This window comes from Megascapheus bottae, chromosome 15 (genome assembly GCF_031878675.1).
Source record: "Megascapheus bottae isolate mThoBot1 chromosome 15, mThoBot2.hap1, whole genome shotgun sequence".
NCBI lineage: Eukaryota > Metazoa > Chordata > Mammalia > Rodentia > Geomyidae > Megascapheus > Megascapheus bottae.
The window spans coordinates 22,899,608-22,920,025 of record NC_143523.1 but is presented as its reverse complement, the minus strand read 5'-3'; the positions used below and the strand labels follow the sequence as shown (position 1 = coordinate 22,920,025).

Below are 20,418 nucleotides of genomic sequence, written 5' to 3'. Positions count from 1 at the left end.
AAATATCTGGGAAATCTGGGGCCAGGAGTTTGGCCTAATGGTAGAGTGCTTGCCTAGCATGCATGAAGAGCCCAGTTCGATTCCTTGGTACCACATACATAGAAAAAGCTGAAAGTGGTGCTATGGTTCAAGTGTAGAGCTCTAGCCTGGAGAAAGCCAAGGACAGTACTCAGGGCCAGGGCTCCAGGAATGGCAAAAAATTAAAAAAAAAAAAAAAAAAAATATATATATATATATATGAGATAGATATTTACCCAACCCAGAGCATATTGTCTGGTCTCATATTTCCACTACAGTGGTATATTACCATATAGACAGCTCTAGATAAAAGTATTATGATCCCATGCTTATTACTCACATTAACTCAAAATTTCTTCTTATAGCCTCTGGGATTTTGGGTTTTGTAACACGCACAGCCTATAAAATAAAAGTTAAAATGTAAAAGTATACTTGCAAAGCAAATATTCAAACTAAATCATCTTGAGATCCCCAAATTATCAATAAAACAACAATTATAATATAGCTGTTACCAATACTTACAAGGATCTCACTAGAGAATCTACTTTTCATGTCATCAACGGGAAGTAAAAAATAAGCTACTTGCTGTTTCTTTAAGCAATTCCTGTCTATAGGAGAAAAACCAATGTACCCACTGAGGAAATAAACTCTTTAGGGGAATAGATTCTCTTAAATATGTACAAGTCTTTAGTTGGATAGTTTTGCTTTCCTTCCCAAACTTAAAAGCCAATGAAATAGAGGCAGGCAAAGGTACAAAGTTGCCATTGTGAATTCAGAAAGAGGCAAAAACAAATGAAAACCAGGTTAACACATGTAACTGAATACTCTGTCTAGTGGGCAAATTAATTTATGAATTCCTAAAACTGCTATCACTTGGTACTAGTTATACATATGTAACCAAATGGCTGAAGGATAGTAAGTACCAATAAATACCTCGCATTCTTTCTTACTGGAATATTGCTTAAAGTCTAGCTAGATCTAGTAGGGCATGCCAGTAATCCTAACTACTTAGGAGGCTGAGGCAGGAGGATCTCAAGTTGAAGGCCAATTTGGGCTACATAGTGAGACCTTGTCTCAAAAGTAAAAATAAAATCTGGTGCCAGTGGCTCGTGCCTGTAATCCTAGCAACACCGAGGATCATGGCTCAGAGCCATGATATGAAACAATCTAATCAGCAAAAAGCTATAAGTGGAAATGTGGCCCAAATGGTAGAGGACCAGCCTTGAGTGAAAAAGCTAAAGGAGAGTGCTCTGGCCATGAGTTTAGCATTGGGGATTGAGCCCAGAACTGGGTGCTTGCTAAGGCAAGTACTGTATCTAACAAGTGCTCTACCACAACCTTAGCTCTTTTGTCTTTGATATCATATCATCATTAATTTTGCCCAGGTTGGCCTGGAACTTTTTTTTTGTCAGTTGTAGGATTTGAACTCTGGGCACTATCCTTAAGTTCTTCAGCTCAAGGCTACTACCCTAGCCCTTGAGCCACAGCACCACTTCTGGGTTTTTTGGTAGTTAAATGGAGATAAGAGTCTCATGGACTTTAGTGCTTGGGCTTGCTTTGAACCCAGATTCTCAGATCTTAGCCTCCTGAGTAGCTAGAATTACAGGCATGAGCCACCATTGCCCAGATGGCCTGGAAGTCTTGATTCTCCTGTTTCTACCTCCCAAGTAAGCGCATCACAGTATGTAAATATGGACATTATTTTAAAATATTTTTGGTAGCACTTGAGTTTGAACTCAGAGCTTGGTTTGATAAGCAGGCACTATATCATTTAAACCACATAGCTGGCCCTCTGGGTTTCACTGGTTTTATTTTGAACAGGGTCTTGAGTTTATGCCCATGATTGCCTGGACAGTGATCCTTTTATGTATCCCAGATAAATGACAGGTATATGACACCATGTCTTGAACTTTTTGCCTGGGCTGGCCTTGAACTTCAATTCTCCTCATCTCTATCACCTAAGAAGCTAAGATTATAGGTGGGAACTACTGTGTCCATCAGGATATAGGCAATCTTTTCTATCTTTACATACTTTGACATAATTAAGACTACATGCTTGAGGGCTGGGAGTTTGGCCTAGTGGTAGAGGGCCTGCCTAGCATGCACCAAGACCTACCTGGGTTTGATTCCTCAGTACCACATACATAGAAAAAAGCTGGAAGTGGTGCTGAGGCTCAGCTCTAGCCTTGAGAAAGCCCAAGGACAGTTCTCAGGCCCTGAGCTCAAGCCCCACAACTGGTAAAAAAGAAAAGAAAAGAAAAGAAAAAAGACTACCTGCTTGAATTTGTTGTGAAGGTTGACTTTTCTATACCTAGGGTTTGATATTTCAAAATCTTTTGATTACACTAGTTAAACATCCGGCACTCCCCAATTTACACTGCAAACACATAAAGAAAACACTTTACTGTTCTGCAGGAAGATTTAATTAGCTTTTGAAAACTAGCTAAATGTTTAAGCTTTTATACCTACAAGAATTTTAAAAGTTTTAAGCCAGGTACAATGGCTCGCATCTGTAATCCTAGCTACTCAGGAGGCTGAGATCTGAGGATCTGGGTTCAAAGCCAGCCCAGGCAGTAAAGTCCATGAGACTCCAATTAACCACCAGAAAACCCAGAAGTGGTGCTGTGGCTCAAGGGGTAGGGTGATAGCCTTAAGCTTAAGAACTCAGGGATAGCACCAAGACCCAAGAGTTCAAGTCCCAAAGACAGACAAAAATTTTAAAACTTTTTTTTTTCCCCCAGTGCTGGGGGTTGAACTCAGGGCCTGAGCACTGCCATTGGGCTTTTTTGAGACTAGTGGTCTGCCACTTGAGACATAGCACCATTTCCAGCTTTTTCAATATATGTGGTAAGGAGGAATCGAACCCAGGTCTTTGTGCATGCTAGGCAAGCACTCTACCATTAGACCAAACTCCCAGCCCTTGAAAACTTTTAAGTGGGATGAGCTAGGGATGTAGCTCAGTAGTAGACGGGCTTGCCTAGCCTGTGTGAGCCCATGGGTTAAATCCTCAGAACCACAAAACAAGCAACAAACTTTTTTTGCTAGTCCTGGGGCATGAACCAGGGCCTGGGCACTGTCCTGGAGCTTTTTCAAAGTTAATGTTCTACCACTTAAGCCACAGCACCACTGTGGCCTTTTCTTTGTATGTGGTATTAAGAAATCGAACCCAGGGTTTCGTGATGCTAGGCAAGCACTTTACCACTAAGTCATACTCGAAGCCTGCAACAAACTTTTAAGCAACAGACCATTCCCTATATGAAAGAGAACAGTCAAATCTATAGGTAGTTTTGAAGATTACCACAATGAATGGAATTGTGTGGAAGACCTCATCACACACTGAATGCGATGTGTGTGATGCCACAGGACCACTCAGCAGAGATATTCAGAAGACAAAAATTCAGAATTTGGGCCGGGAGTTTGGCCTAGTGGTTAAAGTGCTTGCCTAGCATGCACGAAGACCCGGGTTCGATTCCTTGGTACCACATACATACAAAAAAAAGCCGGAAGTGGTGCTGAGGCTCAAGTGGTAGAGCTCTAGCCTTGAGAAAGTCCAAGAACAGTGCTCAGGCCCTGAGCTGAAGCCCAGGACTGGCAAAAAAAAAAAAAAATATTCAGAATTTGTGAAATGATACAGGTTTTACCATGTTACTACCGGACATATAGATCAATTATGATTAGATAAATACAATTCAAAAGACATAAGCACATTGCATTTAACTCAGAGACTGGGCATTTATCTTTTAACCTCATGAAAACAAGCATAAAATGATTATTTTTAAATTAATGTTAACACTACAGAATAATGGCTTCATTATGACATTTCAGACTGTACTATCTTCTGAAGACTTCTTGTCTAGTATGAGACAGAACAGGTCATATTCTTATCAATCTTGAAACACAAATTTCAAGTAAGTGAAAATATGAATATTTGCTGTAACAGACACTCATGTGTAAACTGCATTAAGAGATTTAAGAAAAATATGGTAACATATCCAAAATAGCCAATACACACATACAAGCGTGCACACAGACACGCACCAATTGTGAGTGAAGAAAGGAGAAAGCTGATGAAATAAATATACCTACTAAAACTGACCTCTGAGTTATAATCATTTAAACCAAAGTGTCTAGGCCCTGAGTTCAAACCCCAGGACTGGCAAAAGAGAAAAGAAAAGAAAAGAAAAGATTTGAGACTGTTCATTTAACAACAGAAATTCCTAAGTACTTATCAGGACATATTCTGTGCCACTGAGCAAAATGAATTCAGACACAGGACACCTAAGAAAGCATATGTTCAATTCCAATAAGGGTTATCATAATAACCAACCCATGTTGTACAGTTCTGAGGAAGAACACTAGAGAAGCCATATTACTACTTCTAACATACTACAGGATCTAGAAATCTAGAAGTAGTTTTCACTGGGTGCCTGTGGCTAATGACTATAATCCAAGTTACTGAGATCTAAGGATCAGGGTTTGAAGCCAACCTGGGTAGGAACATCCGTGAGACTCTTCTTTCCAATTAATTAGCAGATAAACTCTAAATTGTGGCTCAAAGTGGTAGAGCAATGAGCATAAAAACAGAGACAACATCCAGGCCCCGAGTTCAAGTTCTATGTACAAAAAGTAACAACAGGCACCAAAAAACCCACAAAAAACCCTCATTTTTTTGTTGACATCGCACATAAATACCCATCCTCAAGGTCTAGTCATTTCAGCTGTGAGAAGTTTAAATAAAAGGATCTTAGATCAAGTCAGTGTAGGAACAAATGGGAGACCCCTATTCATTAAAAGAAAAAAAGCAACAAGGGTGGGAGTATGGCTCAAATGGCACTGCCCCTGAGTTCAAAATCCAGCAACAACATACCAACCAAACCAAACCAAAGATCCCCTTCTCCCTTTAAACTCTTCCAGAGAACTTCTTTGGAAAAGGGCTTACCTGTATAGTGAGACCAGGGGCCATGATGTTTAAATCTTTCTGCAGTGCCTGCTTCAGATTTTCATCTATTTGATCTGTTTTTGAAAATCAAAGACAACTTATCTCAGGTTACTCACTTTTTTTTTTGGTTGGTTGTGGGGCTTGAACTCATGAGGCACTGTCCCTGAGCTCTTTTGCTCAAGGCTAAAGCTTTACCACTTTGAGACACAGCTCCACTTCTAGTTTTCTAGTAGTCTCACAGACTTTCCTGCCCAGGTTGACTTTGAATCATGATCCTCAAATCTTAGCCTCCTGAGTAGCAAGGATTACAGGTGTGAGCCACTATTGTCACTTTTTTTTTTTTTGCCAGTGCTGGGCTTGAGCTCAGGGCCTGAGCACTGTCCTTGGACTTTCTCAAGGCTAGAGCTCTACCACTTGAGCCTCAGCACCATTTCTGGCTTTTCTCTATGTATGTGGTACTGAGGAATCGAACCCGGGTCTTCAGTCTTCGTGCATGCTAGGCAAGCACTCTACCACTAGGCCAAACTACCGGCCCCACTAGTGTCACTTTTTAAAACACTGTATTAATATCAAAACAAAATCAGTCACCTACAAGACCTAAAGTTTCTGCAGACATACTCCTACTCTTCTTTATGAAGCATAAATTTGACATAAAGGAGGCAGGTTTTTTTTGTACGAAAAAGAGAGAAATTAGTTAATAAAAAGGAAAGGTAAAAACTAGGTAGTCTTATTTGCTTTAAAAGAGTTAAGAAATGTACTGTGATCTTCAGGTCTCAGCCTTCTGAGTAACTAGGATTACAAGTGTGAGCCCCCAGAGCCTGGCAACTTGGTAGATTTTTTTAAAAAATCAGATTTAATCATTGGATAAAACTAGTTCATTCAATAAATGAACAATCTGAATCCACAATATCTTTGTTCAGGCCTTATACATATCCTCATTTTTTTTAAAGTAAATTCTTACTTTCTTTCAATCTTTACATAAGTCCCTAAATAACTAAATGTCATTTTTCTTATATTTTTTAAAGAACAAAAAGCTCATAAGAAATTCTAGAGCACAAATGGAATGGACAATGAAGATGTCACTATACATATTCTTACATAGTAACTCATGATTTTTATTAACCTCAATGATACTTGGACCTTTTTTTTTTTTTTCTTTCCTGGTACTGAGGTCTGAACTCAGGGCCTTGTATTCTCACTTGGTTTTCTTGATCACCATTGGTGCTCTACCATTTGAGCCATGCTCCCTGCCTGGCTTTTTGCTGGCTGATTATAGATGGGAGTTTTATGATTTTCTGCCTGGGCTGACTTTAACTGTGATCTTACAGATCTCAGCCTCCTGATAACATGCATGATCTACTGGTGCCCAGCTTATTATCACCATTAAAATCATTTATGTGAAAAATAATGAGCACTTTGTTTCCTCATATGCTATTATCATGGTTGTTTATCACAAAAGAGGTTATCAGTTGGTAGATTTTAGATTGGTTAATCATCCCAATGCCTCCCTCTAAGAAAAAAATTCCAAGAGGGAGAGTGAGCAACCAAAGACAACACATTCTCAGGTCAGAACTTCCATGGTCACAAATGAAAACTTGTACAGAATGAAGTCAATAGAGCAGGCCTGAGACTGTCATCCTTAAAGCCAGTGTGTACACTGACCATCAGGCACCTGCAAACTTGGATTTGGGAAGGACTTTCCTGCCTGGGCTAGCTTTGAACTTTGATCCTCAGATCTCAGCCTCCTGAGTAGCTAGGATTACAGGTGTGAGCCACTAGCACCTGGCTCTGGTTTCCATTCAACTTCATCCACATAATTTTTCTTTTTGCTAGTTTTGCTCTGTATTTTTTTTGCCTGTAAGACATATTAGCTGTAAATATAAGTACAGGCTAAGTCTGTCATTCTTCCTACCAAATCTTGAAGTAGTAATGATCTTGGGAAATCTTCCCAAACACAGACCTCTTAATTTACTCAAATTAGCTATTACAATAGCAACAAGACTAATTTTCATTAAGTTAGCATAATGAAATCAGAATACATTATGTGAGTAGTAAGTTTTTCTAATCTATCAAGCTACACAAAAAATTGTAAGACAAACCTGTATTTTAAAGATAATTTCTGAAAAAAGATAATTTCTGTTTTATAAGTTTAGGAAAAATGTTCAAATAGCACAAGGTTTACTAGTATTACAATATCAATACATGAACTGAACAATATTTCTAATTGTCTATTTACCTACTTAAAATAAGCAAGACATTTACCAAACAATTCAATGTAAACTTCTTGAAGTGTGTGGGCACTACAAAACTGGTTCAGCTCATGGTGGATTTTATTGAAGATTAAGGTCTTGTCATAATCTGCAGTATAGTTTCTCACGATATCGAATACTGAAAGAGAGATATAACCAATGTTTGTTTTACCAACAACAGCCCAGGTGTTTTCAAATTCAGCCAGGATAAAGGAGTTATTATTTGAGGGAAAGTTTCAACAAAATAATGAAATCAGAAAACATAACTCATAAATCTTTTAATATGCTTTGGGCTCAAATCTCCATATTTTCTTGCACTCACAATACAAATAAGCAAACTTCAAATTCCATATATTATGGAAAATACATATTAGTTTTCAGTTAATAAAGAACTGTCAAAAGATAAGGCATGACACAGTCTGAGTTTTGTGCTTTGGCAGCAGTGTGAAGATAAATTAAGAGGCATAGGATTTAGAGACAAGGAACGTATAAGGCAGTAATTTAAAACAAATATTAGACAAGAAGTAAAGAGGGACTACATAAATTGAGGAACCATAAAAACAAAAGGAAGGTGCATGGGTAGCTCACGCCTGTAATCCTAGTGACTCAGGAGGCTGAGATCTAAGGATTATGGTTCAAAGGCAGCCCAGGCACTAAAAAAGTTTGTGAGACTCTTATCTCCAATTAATGACCAGAAAACTGGAAGTGGCCCTGTGGCTCAAGGGGAAGGGCAGCAGCCTTGAGCTGAATTGCTTGGGGACAATGCCCAGACCAAGAGGTAGGGTGGTAGCCTTGAGCTGAAGAGATCAGGAATAGCAACCAGGCCCAGATTTCAAGTCCCAAGACCAACAAAATAAAAAAATAAATTGGAAAGCCGCTTCACTGGCACCTGTCTTGTACTTTCTATTTTTAATCATAATCCATACAAATGACTTGTGATCAGTAAATTACAAAGTCATCTCTTCATGTATGATGGAGATTGGTTCCAGGGCTTCTAGGGACAAAAAAAAAAAATCCACAAATACTGTATTTTATTGGCTTAACTGGTACAGCACTAGCCTTGAGAAAGCTCAAGGACAATGCCCAGGCTCTGAGTTAAAGCCTCAGGTCTGGCCAAAAAACAAAACAAAACACCAAAAAAACACAGTACACATTGGAATTTGATTAACAAAGATAAAGATCAGTGAATCTTTCTTCAGAAGTTGCAATTAAGTTTTAAAATTGAATATTACCCACTTTACTTCTGTGTGGTTTTCTCTACATTAAGAAGTTTCATATTGCTTAGCAAGTTACAACAAATTTCAGCTGAAAATGTTTCCCCACAGTGACAGTAAGTGTGATGCAAGAAATTGATCAATGGTGAATTTTTAGCATACACTCTCTGGTTCTAACTAGGTAAATGCTACTTTCTCATTCTAGACACAAATCAATGACTACCTTGTTTTAGATACACTAGGTAAGAATAACCCATAAAGTTGCAAAAAGTCAGTTCTGTCCACAATTTGTGAACTATTTCTAACTCCATGCCCTAGAAATGAAAAAGTATTCTAGATTTTATGATTACCAGTAATCTGTGAGGTTGTAAAAACTTGGAGATATAAACATAACTACATAGACATAAAAATCTATGATGGGGTATATACTCTATAGACATAATGTTTTATTACATATATTAATATGTACCTATGACATACAAACCCTCAGCTTACTTTTAATCATGTTCTAAAATCTAAGTGCCAATGATTGTATAGATTCTCGAATACTTGTTTGTTAAATATGACATTTGAAATATGATGTAAAAATCATTGTTAATAAATTAATTAAAAAAACCTTAAAAATTTTTTTATTCTTCTCTCACTTATAAAGAATTAACCATTGGGAAGGGATATCAATGTTCAAGAAGTAATGTACCCACTACCTGATAAATGTAACTGTAACCCTCTATATATCACCCCAACAATAAAATAAAAAAACAATTAATCATAGTTTTTATTGTTGTAAATACTAAACAACAGAGTAGATGGAAAACATACCTGCATAAGGAGCCAACATATTCACTACTTCTATCCGGTCAATATAGATCATGACCCCACCACTAAAACAAATTAACAGAAAAAGGATGAGCCATGAAAAGAAATCTACAGATGAAAGTTACAGATAGACCTAGAGAGAACTTGAAATCAAATACATAAACTTAAAACAGAGTTTAGTCTCTTAAAAGTGTTTCTATACCTATATAGATGTCAAAGGTGCCCTTTGTAAGATAATAATAGTAATATTTTAGGTCATTTAAAATAGGTAATTTAAAAAATACCTTGAACTTCATATTCTTCTTCTGATATAATTCAATGTAGTAAGTATACTCTAGAAATAACTTGGGCCTTGCTTGCCTTTCTCTCCCTAAACCTCTTTAGGGAAGCAATTTTCAAAGTGAGGTCTTCAGACCAGCAGCGTCAGCATCACCCAGGAGCTGTTAGAAATGCAAGTTCTCAGGCCTCACTCCAACCTACTGAATTAGAAACTCTAAATTAGATGGCATTAAATATTACAGAGGAGAAGAAAATGGGATAACGTAATTTTAAACTATTTTTATTCAGCCGAGTGCTGGGTTATATACTTCATATACACTAATTCTAAACTACAATAAATATGTGGTGTAAGTTTTTTTTTTTTTTTAACCTGACTTTAGGAAACTAACCTAAGGAACATCATAAAGGCATTAGAGATATGGTAATGTGCTACTTTCATTCTGAATAATTTTGTTATGAACCTTACACTGCTCTAAAACAAAAATAAAGTTTATATGAGAAAGTAATCATTAAAGCAGATGTATTAGGTAATGCTGACATGGTTTCCAAGTTTAGTTTGCTGGCTCTAAAAATCCACTTTTTTTGGCCAGTCCTAGGGCTTGAACTCAGTCAGGGCCTGAGCACTGTTCTTGGCCTTTCTCAAGGCTAGAACTCTATCACTTGAGCCACAGTACCACTTATAGCTTTTTCTATGTATGCAGTACCAAGGAATTGAACCCAGGTCTTCATGCATGCTAGGCAAATACTGTACCACTAGGTCAAACTCCCAGCCCTTAAAATCCACTCCCCCCCCCAATAACTGTTTCTATATAGAGACCAGATTTTGCTTAAATAATCCTGTTATAGACAATCCTTCTGGATTGTTGTCATGTCTATATCAATCTTAAGTGGCTACGGTTCTAGGAACAAAAAATCCATCTGAATTAAAAGGAATGGTGGTCACCAAGCAGAAAGCTTACCTTGTTCCACAAGGCACATTTTTAACTTCATCAGTTTGTAGGGTTGTCTAGGGAGGAAAAAACAGCTCATCAAAACTCTTGTCAAAGAACTGCTCGTCCCAGAGGCAAATCTCTAAAGAGCTGTTGAGAATAAGTACAGGCAACCTCCATCGCAATTTCAGTCTCCAGAGATTAGCTATAAAAAGTCATTTCTTTTTATATACTTGTAGAAATAAGATGAGATAAAGCATACTCACCCCCCCCCCCCCTGCCGCCCAGGTCGACTGTGGGGCTTGAACTCAGGGCCTAGGTACTATCCCTGAGCTCTTTTGCTCAAAGCCAGCACTCTACCATTTTGAGCTACAGTGCTACTTCTGATTTTTTGTGGTTACTTGGAAATAAAGAGTTTCACAGACTTTCCTGCCCAGGCTGACTTTGAACTGAAATCCTCAGGACTCATCCTCCTGAGCTAGGATTACAAGCATGAGCCACCAGTGCCCAACTAAAACATACTTTATAGCTAAGGTGTGGATCAAATTGCATTAGGAAATATTCCACGTTCAATCTACTAGTAAGTAGAAAACTCTTTGTAGAGAACCTCCATTGCCTAGAGCTGGTCTGCAACTAAACTACATGAACCACATGGTTCACCCATAAGGATACACTAGCATTTATGTTCTGAACTTTGATTCCATTGTAACGTTAGTTTATACTGAAGATAAAGATAACTCCTTTATGCATACAAGTACTCCCTGACTCTAGGCTGCCCTTGAACTCAATAGTAAACTTTCTTTTCTAAAGCTATAGTCAATATTTTAAGTTCAGAACCTAGTGATCTTACATGTTTTGTTCAGTTTCCTTTTGAGTGCAAGTACTGCTCACCAATACTGCTTCCTCTTAGTGAACTAACAATATGTTTCTTGACTTCTATGCCATGTCACATCTTTGTTCAGATCCAGAATAACTTCATATTATATTCTAAGGTCTAAAGTAGGTCAAAAGTTAAGAAATATGTTCTGGATACACTGCACCTGGTTAAGAACACAGCAACATACTACATGGTTTAGTTATGTATTTATTTTGTGGTGGAACTAGGGCATAACTAAGGGCCAGTAGGCTTTTTTTGCTCACAGATAGTGCTCTATTGGTTGATATACAAACTCCACTTTCAGCTTTTTGGTTAATTGAAGATAGTGTCTCAAGAACTTTCCTGCCCAAGCTTGCCTAAAATCATGATTCTCAGATCTCAGCCTTTCGAGTAGCTAGGGTCACAGGTATAAACCTGGCAGCAACATATGGTTTTATGGTGTGTGCATGGATACATGTGGTTTCCAAAGAAGTCACAATGTAGCACAGCAGATAAAATCCATAAACAAGTACAAAGTAAAAGTATAGATTAGCTGTATTAAGTCATAGGGAAACAACAATCTTTGGTCATGGGACTTGAACTCTGGACCTGGGTGCTGTCCCTAAGCTCTTCAGCTCAAGGCTAGTGCTCTACCATTTGAGCCACAGTGCCACATCCGGTTTTCTGGTGGTTAATTGGAGATAATAGTTTCATGGACATTAGTGCCTGGGCTGGCTTTGAACTGTAATTCTCAGCCAGGTCTTGAGTAGTTAGGATTATAGGCATGAACCACCAGCGTCCATATGGGAAATAACAATCTTAAAGCTCTCAACAGAGGTGTGGCTCAAGTGGCAGAGCACCAGCCTTGAGAAAAAAAGGAAAACAATAGCTCCAGTGCTATTAGCATATGCATGTGCACCCACACTCACACGCTGAGGTACAATGTTCCTGAGAAGATATAGCAGGGGAGAAGAACAGCTTATAGTTCAAGCTGAAGACAAATGGCGTACGAAGCAGATTGGGTTACACAATTCAAATGAGTGGTAAATTCTAAGAGAACATGAGACTAATCATGTATAGGGCCTTGAATGTTGGGTTAGGAGTCAGGGCTCTCCCTTATCATACATAGTTATAAAATACGCCTTTCCAAGAAAAAAAAAATGCTGCAAGCCAAACATAGTGGTGCACACATGTAACCTTACCTACCTGGGAGAATAAGACAAGAGAATATGAATTCTACACTAGCACAGGAAATATAAGTTTCCCATCTTAAAAAACATAAATAAAACAAAGTTTGTGGCTGGAGAACTGGCTCCGAAGTAGAGTGCTTGCCTAGCACACCCAAGGTTTTGGACTTAATTCCTAGTACTACAAACAAACAAGTTTTAATTCTTCTACCCACACATGACTCATTTTTCTTTGCAAAAGAAAAATGAACACTGAAAGCTATTAATCCTGCAGACAAAATAATGGAAAGATATAGCATGCACGAAGACCCGGGTTTGATTCCTTGGTACCACATACATAGAAAAAAGCCAGAGTGGTGCTGTGGCTCAAGTGGTAGAGCTCTAGCCTTGAGAAAGCCCAAGGACAGTGCTCAGGCCCTGAGTTCAAGCCCAGGACTGACAAAAAAAAAAAAGAGAGAGAGAGAAAAGAGGGAATAAGAATGGCCAATAGACACATGAAGAAATGCTCAACATTTCTGATCACAAAAGAAATGGCAAGCTGGGTGTGGTGGCTCATGCCTGTAATCCTAGCTACTCAGGAGGCTGAGATCTGAGGATCAAAGTTCAAAGCCAGTCTGGGCACTAAAAAGTCCGTGAGATTCTTTTTTATTTTCGTCAGTTCTGGGACTTGAACTCAGGGCCTAAGTATCTCCATATTTGTATAGAAATGGAAAGAGTTGGAAAAAAAATCAATTTAGTGAAGTAAGCCAGACCCAAAGAAACATTTGTAATAATTAGCATATGTCTAGGGTTCTCCTAGCAGAGGATCATAATAGCTCAAAAGCTATGTAAATATGGCCATATAGGATGAAGCTAAGTGAAATGAACTCCAGAATATGGAGTTTTTAAAAAAAATTTTTACATCATATTTCAAATGTTAAGAAGGGAATCTCTATATACAATCACTGGCACTTAGATTTTAGAACATAAAACTAAGCTGAGAGTTTGTATGCCATAGGTACACATTAATGTATGTAATAAAACATCATGTCTATAGAGCATATAGCTCATCATAGATTTTTATGTTACTATGTAGTTATATTTATATCTCCAAGACCATGTCCATAACATTGGGTACCCAAATACTGAGTCATCGCAATTGTACTGTTTAGATCTAATATCCACATATTAAAGATACCATGCTTTATCTCAGGTTTTCACTTTAACTTTAGTACCAGATATATTGTATATATGTTTATTTGAAATAGGGAAGGGAAGAGGAAAAACAAGATGATTGGAAGGGATAGGGGGGAGGGAAAATGGGAGAAATCAATGGGAAGAGGCATCAATGTTCAGGAAGTACCCACTATCTAGTGAATGTAACTGTAACTCCTCTATACATCACCCTGACAATAAAATACAACTTGAAAAAAGAAAAAAAACAAAAAGGACTTGGGGTGATGGTAAACATTAGTGATAGTTTTAGATAAAGGAAGTGGGAGGTGAAAAGATAAGCAAAAAATCTCAGAGACAGCACCTAGGTCCCGAGTTCAAGCCCCAGGAATGGTACCAAAAAAGAAAACTTATATTGTATGTTTACATTAGATATTTTCCAACAATAACAGGGTATTTATTCTAAAAGAAAATGAGTATATGGGGCCAGGAGTTTGGCCTAGTGAACCCAGGTTCGATTCCTCGGTACCACATACATAGAAAAAAGCCGGAAATGGTGCTGAGGCTCAGGTGGTAGAGCTCTAGCCTTGAGAAAGTCCAAGGACAGTGCTCAGGCCCTGAGCTCAAGCCTAGGACTGGCAAAAAAAAAAAAAAAGAAGAAAAAGAAAAAAAAATGAGTATGTTAGGGCTGGGAGTGTGGCTAGTGGTAGAGAGAAACTGTGAGAAAAACAAGGGAGGGGGTAACAATGTTCATCAAATAAACTAATCATGGGTCAGGAGTGTGTCCTAGTAGTAGAGTGCTTGCCTAGCATGAACAAAGCCCTGGGTTTGAGTCCTCAGAACCAAGCCAGAAGTGGCACTGTGGCTCAAGTGGTAGAGCGCTAGCCTTGAAAAAGCTCAAGGACAGTGCCCAGGTCCTGAGTTCAAGCTCCAGGACTGGCAAAAAAAAAAAAAAAAAAAGGAGGGGGACAGAAGTGTGGCCTAGTGGTAAAATGCTTCTCTAGCATGAATGAAGTCCTGGGTTCCCTTCCTTGTTACTACATACACAGAAAAAGCCAGAAGTGGCACTGTGGCTCAAATGGCAGAGTGCTAGCTAGCCTTGAGCAAAAAGGGTCTAAGGACAGTGCTCAGGCCCTGAGTTCAAGTCCCAGGACTGGAAAAAAAAAAGAAGTTTACAGAGATTTTCTGGAAATAACATACAAAACAACTTAAATACAAGACAATATTAAAAGAAGTAAGACCAAGGGTCAAATTTATAATATAGACTTTAAAAGCTATAGATCAGAGAAGATCAGAGAAGAAAGCTGGGTTGAGCCCACAAAAGTCTGGCAAGAATTACACAGCAGAGGGGCAGGGAATGTGTCTTAGTGGTAGAGTGCTTGCCTAGCATGCATGAAGCCCTGAGTTCAATTCCTCAGTATCATATAAACAGAAAAAGCCAGAAGTGGCACTGTGGCTTAAATTGTAGAGTGCTAGCCTTTAGCCAAGAGCAGTGCCCAGGCCCTAAGTTCAAGTCCCAGGACAGGTAAAGAATTATACAGCAGAAAAGGAATATAGGGAGGGATGAGCAAAGAGGTGACAGCATTAACCAAAGTAAGAATGAATGGAAAAAACAGTGGAAAACAGTATGGCAGGAGGCTAGTGACTATGTTTCACTTCAATAGATACAATTCTTTCCCTAAGCCATTTAAAAGGCCACTGGAAGGAAGTTTGGTTAAGTTAGCTACTTACAATTAAGTTCCCAATTAGTAGGAAGCCAAGATTTAAATTATAAGAATTATACTGAAGCCTGCTCACTGGCTCATTCCTGTAATCATAGCTATTCAGGAGGCTAAGATCTGAGGATCACAGTTCAAAGCCAGCCAGGGCACTAAAGACTGTGAGACTCTTATCTCTAATTAACCACTAGAAAACCGGAAGTGGCATGTGGCTTAAGGGGTAGGGTGGTAGCCTTGAGCTGAAGAGCTCAGAGACAGTGCCCAGGCCCAGAGTACCAGCCCCACAACTGACAGAAAAAAAAAAAAAAAAAAGACAGTTGGGGAAAACTGACTTTTACCATCTGTATAATAATATTTGTGGTTTCTCTGTTGCTGCTGTCAAAATAAAAGCAAGAATTAAGAACACAACTAAAAATACAAACCAGTGATTACTTAGAACTGTGTTTGGTTTCCATAGAGGCAGGCTCCTGGACTACTGGATTTTTATACACAGCTTTCTAACTCACATATTTTTGCCTACCATTAAGTACAATTCAGACTTTCATGCCCGGGCTGGCTTTGAACCACTCAGATCTCAGCCTCCTAAGTGGCTAGGATTATAGGCATGAGCCACCAGCACCCAGCCTTGTCTACTTTTTTAAAAAAAGCAAGATGGTTCAAAACAGTAACTTGTGCAACAATTCTACTCCAAATTTAAACTCCTGCATTGAAGAAAATACTAACAACTGCTTAAGTAATGAAGAAATTCACCTCCCCCTATAAATGTGGTAGCGCTTGCTATACTAGTCTATCTGGAATCCCTAAGGATCACTCACCTGCACAGATCTGAATGTAGTAATGAAAGGCAACATGATGTGGTAGCCTGGTCCGCTGGGGCTAGTGAGCAAAGCTCCTCCCCTGTAAAAAGATGGTTCAATTTGACAAGATTATGAGAGAGAAACTTTCTTTCCAAATGTAACATGCTACATTTACCTTTACTTATGCCAAGCTACTGAAGCCTCATGCATAGTAGGTACTCATGATGAACAACTGTTGCCTGAAATACCTAGCACATCTAAAAAAGTGAAAACATCTGAGTCAGGAGTGTGGTCTAGTGGTAGAATGCTTGCCTAGTATGCAAGAAGCCCTAGGTTCCATTCCCCAGTACCACATGCACAGAAAAACCCAGAAGTAGTGCTGTCTCTCAAATGATTAGAGCGCTAGTAGTCCTGAGTTCAAGCCCCAGGACTGGTTTAAAAAAAAAAAAAAAAGTGGGGGCCAGGAGTTTGGCCTAGTGGTAGAGTGCTTGCCTAGCATGTACAAAGACCCGGGTTCTATTCCTCAGTACCACATACATAGAGTGGTAGAGCTCTAGCCTTGAGAAAGTCCAAGGACAGTGCTTAGGCTCTGAGCTCAAGCCCAGGACTGGCAAAAAAAAAAAAAAAAAAAAAGTGAAAATATCAAATTGGACTGGTATTATACCTTGCTTAATAAGCTCCATCAAGTTGTGAAACATAGGTAACAAAGGGCAATTCAGAACATAATACCTTTAATTATCAGGTTAAAAAAAGGAAGATAAGAGAACGTTTTGAGCAAGGAAAAAATTTGAGACCAATGACTCTTAATCTATCCACAAAGCAATTAAAATACTAGGAAAATATGCTGGGTAAGAAAACAAATAAGTAACTGTAACCCCTCTATTCATTACCCCAACAATAAAAAATAAAATAAAAAGGAAAACAAACAAGAAAATAGCATGGAAAGATGAGAAGTCTGACTACAGATTAGGTACTTGTTCATCAAATTTAGAGAGAGAAGTGAAAATATGAAAACGCACAGGCAAATTATAAAGAGGAGGCATTTGGGAAGCAAATATAACAAATTCTTTTTCGCAAGGAGAGTAGTAAATTCAGAGACTTTGGTTCCCTGTCCTGAAAACATAAATAGGTTTGGGCAGGTCATCATACCCTAAGAAGAACTGTTCAAAGGCTGAGCATCAATTCTTTTGGAGTCCTATCTTGAACTGTTCTTCCCCACTAGGTTTTACTGTCAGAAACACAATGACGAATGAGGTGGAAATCTAGATTAAGAGGTTAGTTCTTTTAAATGGTATAACTCCATTTGTTCCAACACACTAACCACAAAAATTGGTGTTGGTTTTTCCAGGATCCAGGATTGATTCAAAAGTACAAAAACTAATGCAGTGTGTGTGTGTGTGTGTGTGATGAAAAGCAAGAAGTTGAGGCTCTTCTTGAAGATACCCTTCCGATGTCTCCACAAATTGGCTTTCTTATCAATGTATACCAAGAGAAACTGGTGTTTTGCTGAAGGAAAAGCTAACCCAACCAGACACACACCCCACTCTTCCTCATCTCCACTTCAAAGGAGTCAGTGAGGGGGAGCAGCACGGCCCTCCCGGGGATGAGGTGCTTTTATCCCAACCCCCTGAGGTCTAAGGATGTAATCAGTTGTCCTGGTCATCAAGATTTTGTAAATCATAAGCAGATACTTTGAGATTAATTAATGAAAAAAAAAAACAGTACGGAAAGCGCACAAAAATGACCAGATGTCGTGGTTCAGCAATCTCTTCAGTCACGGGGCGACTGCTTTCGTCCCTAACACCAACACAGAGTGCCCAGCGTCTGGAGGCGACTCCGCTTAAAATCCCGCTCCCTGCACCCCAATTTCCCGAGAGAGGGGGCAAAAAAAAAAGAAAACCACTTCCAAGGGCTGGAGCGCGCTCGGCGGCCGCAGCAGGGGAAGAACTTTCCCGACGTGCGCACGGGGGCTCACCTGTAGTACACGGCCAGGTGTCCTTCCTCGATCTTGTGGATGGAGGCATAGAGGAGGACCGCCACCAGCCCCACCACGGCAGCCACCAGGACTCGCGCTTGAGTCATATTCATCCTCGTTCCTCCTGGGTGAGGGCGGAGAGGACTCTCAGTCCCGAGAGGGACGGGCCGCCCCCGCCGGCAGCACCCGCTCCCTCTGGCGCCCCCGCGCAGGCCGGGCCTGGGGGACTCCTGGGCCCCGCTCCCCTCATTTTCCCGCCGCGCGGCGCGGGTGCCCCTCGCTTAGCCCTTCGCCCGGGCGGCCCGTCCCGGCATGGCGAGCGTCGTGACACCCCCTCCTCCCCTCCTCAGTGCCGCTCCCCTGGCGGAAAGGCACTGAGGAGGGGGTCCAGACTCGGGTTCCGGGAGGAGGTCCAGCCTCGGGTTCCGAGGTGAGGCCGAGCCCTCCGCCGCGCCTCACCGGTCAGTGACGCATCACCCCCGCCCGCACGTGCAGCCGCTTCCCGAGTCGCGCCAACCGCCGCCACCCGCAGGCCCCGCCCACTCGGGCAACACTGCGGCTGCGCGGACGCATGGTGACGCACTGCCCACCCCTCCCACCCCGCAGTTCCCAAGACGGGAAGCGCGCGGGGCAAAATTCCTCAGTTCTCTGGATCGCGCAAACCTGTGAGAGCTAGGTGCTATTGAGGGATTGCTCCAGAAATTGGTTGTCTGGAGTAAACAGGGAAAGAGCTGCTTAGACGAGGGACTTTTCTTCTCAAGCCTGACCGTGTTTTTGTTTTGTTTTGTTGCCAGTAGTAGGCCTTGAACTCTGGGCCTGAGCCCTGTCCTTGGACTTTCTCAAGGCCTAGTGCTCTACCACTTTAGCCACAGCACCACTTCCTGCTTTTTCTATGTATCTGGTACCAAGGAATCGAACCTGGGCCTTCCTGTAAGCCAGGCAAGCACTCTGCCACTAGACCAACTCCCCGGCCCCGTCGGTATTTATGCAGAGCTTCACTGTGGGGGCAGATACTGCACTTTGTTAGCAGCCAGACTTTGTGACTGGCAATGTGCTGGCAAGTTTATGAGAGAAAGCTATTCGATCTAACTGCACCATTCACTCACATTTTGTTGTTTGCGTACATAGTGAAATTACTCCAAATTTGAGTAGCTATTACTTTTCAGGGGTTGAAGTTACTCATTTTCCAGAAAATGTGGACTGAAGCAAATGACTTCATTCTAATACACACACACACATACACACACACTGGCCTCAAATTCATTATTCTCCTTCAGCCTGTTAAATACTGGGGATACAGATATCCACCAATACAGCTGACTCGGGGAGTTGGTAGTTGGTTTTTGGGTTTTCTTTTCTTTTCTTCTTCTTTTTTTTTTTAATCAGTTCTAGGGTTTGAACTTGTTCTGGGCCCTCTTCCTGAGCTTCTTTGGCTCAAGGCTAGCACCCTGCCACTTGAGACACAGTGTCACTTCTAGTTTTTTCTGAGTAGTTAACCGGAGATAAAAAATCATGTGACTTTCCAAGCTGGCTTCAGTGATCCTCAGATCTGTCTCCTGAGTAGCTAGGATCACAGGTGTGAGTCACAACCACCTGGTTGCTTTTTCTGAGTTTAAATAGCTAAACTTTGCAGTGTCATTTATCTGGAACAGACAGGTCCCATTTCTAGATTAAAAACAACAACAAAAACAATGATACAGGAGTGTCTAGATTGGTCTGGAAGACTTTAATGAAGACCTGCATTGACTGTACTTATCTCTTCTCATTGCCACTGCTGTTACCAGTGTCACCTTGGGCCTGCAATTTCCTAATCATTTCACATCCCAGCCTCTAGTCCAACTCTACTTTCTGCCTGTTGCAGATTCACTGATCCTAAAGCACCACTTTTCTATTATTTCCCTGCTCAGGAGATCAGAGAATCTTCCAATCTTAGTCAATCTTGTCCACTTGTGACCTCACCACTATTCTTTTGAGGCTTACACCTTTTCTGCCCAAGTTACTCAATAATCTTCGTTTCCCTTGTATTCATCCCTCTTACTTTCCTTTTCCCTTTTTTTGTTATTTTTTTCATATATTTTATTATAATTAATAGAAGGGTTACATTATATTTGCCAGATAGAAGGTGCATTAATTCACATACATTGATACCCTTTCTCATGTCTTGGTCCCCATTTCCCTCCCCCCACCCCCACCCCTCATCTTGTTTTCCCCCCTTCCCTATCCAATTTCAAATAACCAAATACAAATATATCCAATATATCAGATAACAAAGTGAGATACTGTAACAAT

General features: G+C 40.2%; 1 protein-coding gene across 2 annotated transcripts in view; it reads right to left on the bottom strand.

Annotated features, from left to right (window-relative positions):
• The window catches only part of Erlin1 (ER lipid raft associated 1), a 35,072-nt gene extending 16,426 nt beyond the window's left edge, over window positions 1–18,646 (bottom strand). Inside the window, exons 1-8 of one of the 2 annotated variants that reach the window (XM_090346082.1) lie at window positions 18,589–18,646; window positions 18,130–18,253; window positions 16,173–16,254; window positions 10,475–10,521; window positions 9,240–9,301; window positions 7,220–7,345; window positions 4,958–5,031; window positions 359–417 (exon numbers count right to left, since the gene is read on the bottom strand). In XM_090346082.1, the coding sequence (XP_090202208.1) occupies window positions 359–417; window positions 4,958–5,031; window positions 7,220–7,345; window positions 9,240–9,301; window positions 10,475–10,521; window positions 16,173–16,254; window positions 18,130–18,242 (563 nt within the window). In that variant the 5' untranslated portion in view covers window positions 18,243–18,253; window positions 18,589–18,646. Of the gene's footprint in view, window positions 1–358; window positions 418–4,957; window positions 5,032–7,219; window positions 7,346–9,239; window positions 9,302–9,520; window positions 9,716–10,474; window positions 10,522–16,172; window positions 16,255–18,129; window positions 18,254–18,588 lie in introns of those variants that run through there. The other variant, XM_090346084.1, reaches the window with a different exon arrangement.
• Window positions 18,647–20,418: the final 1,772 nt, after the last annotated feature.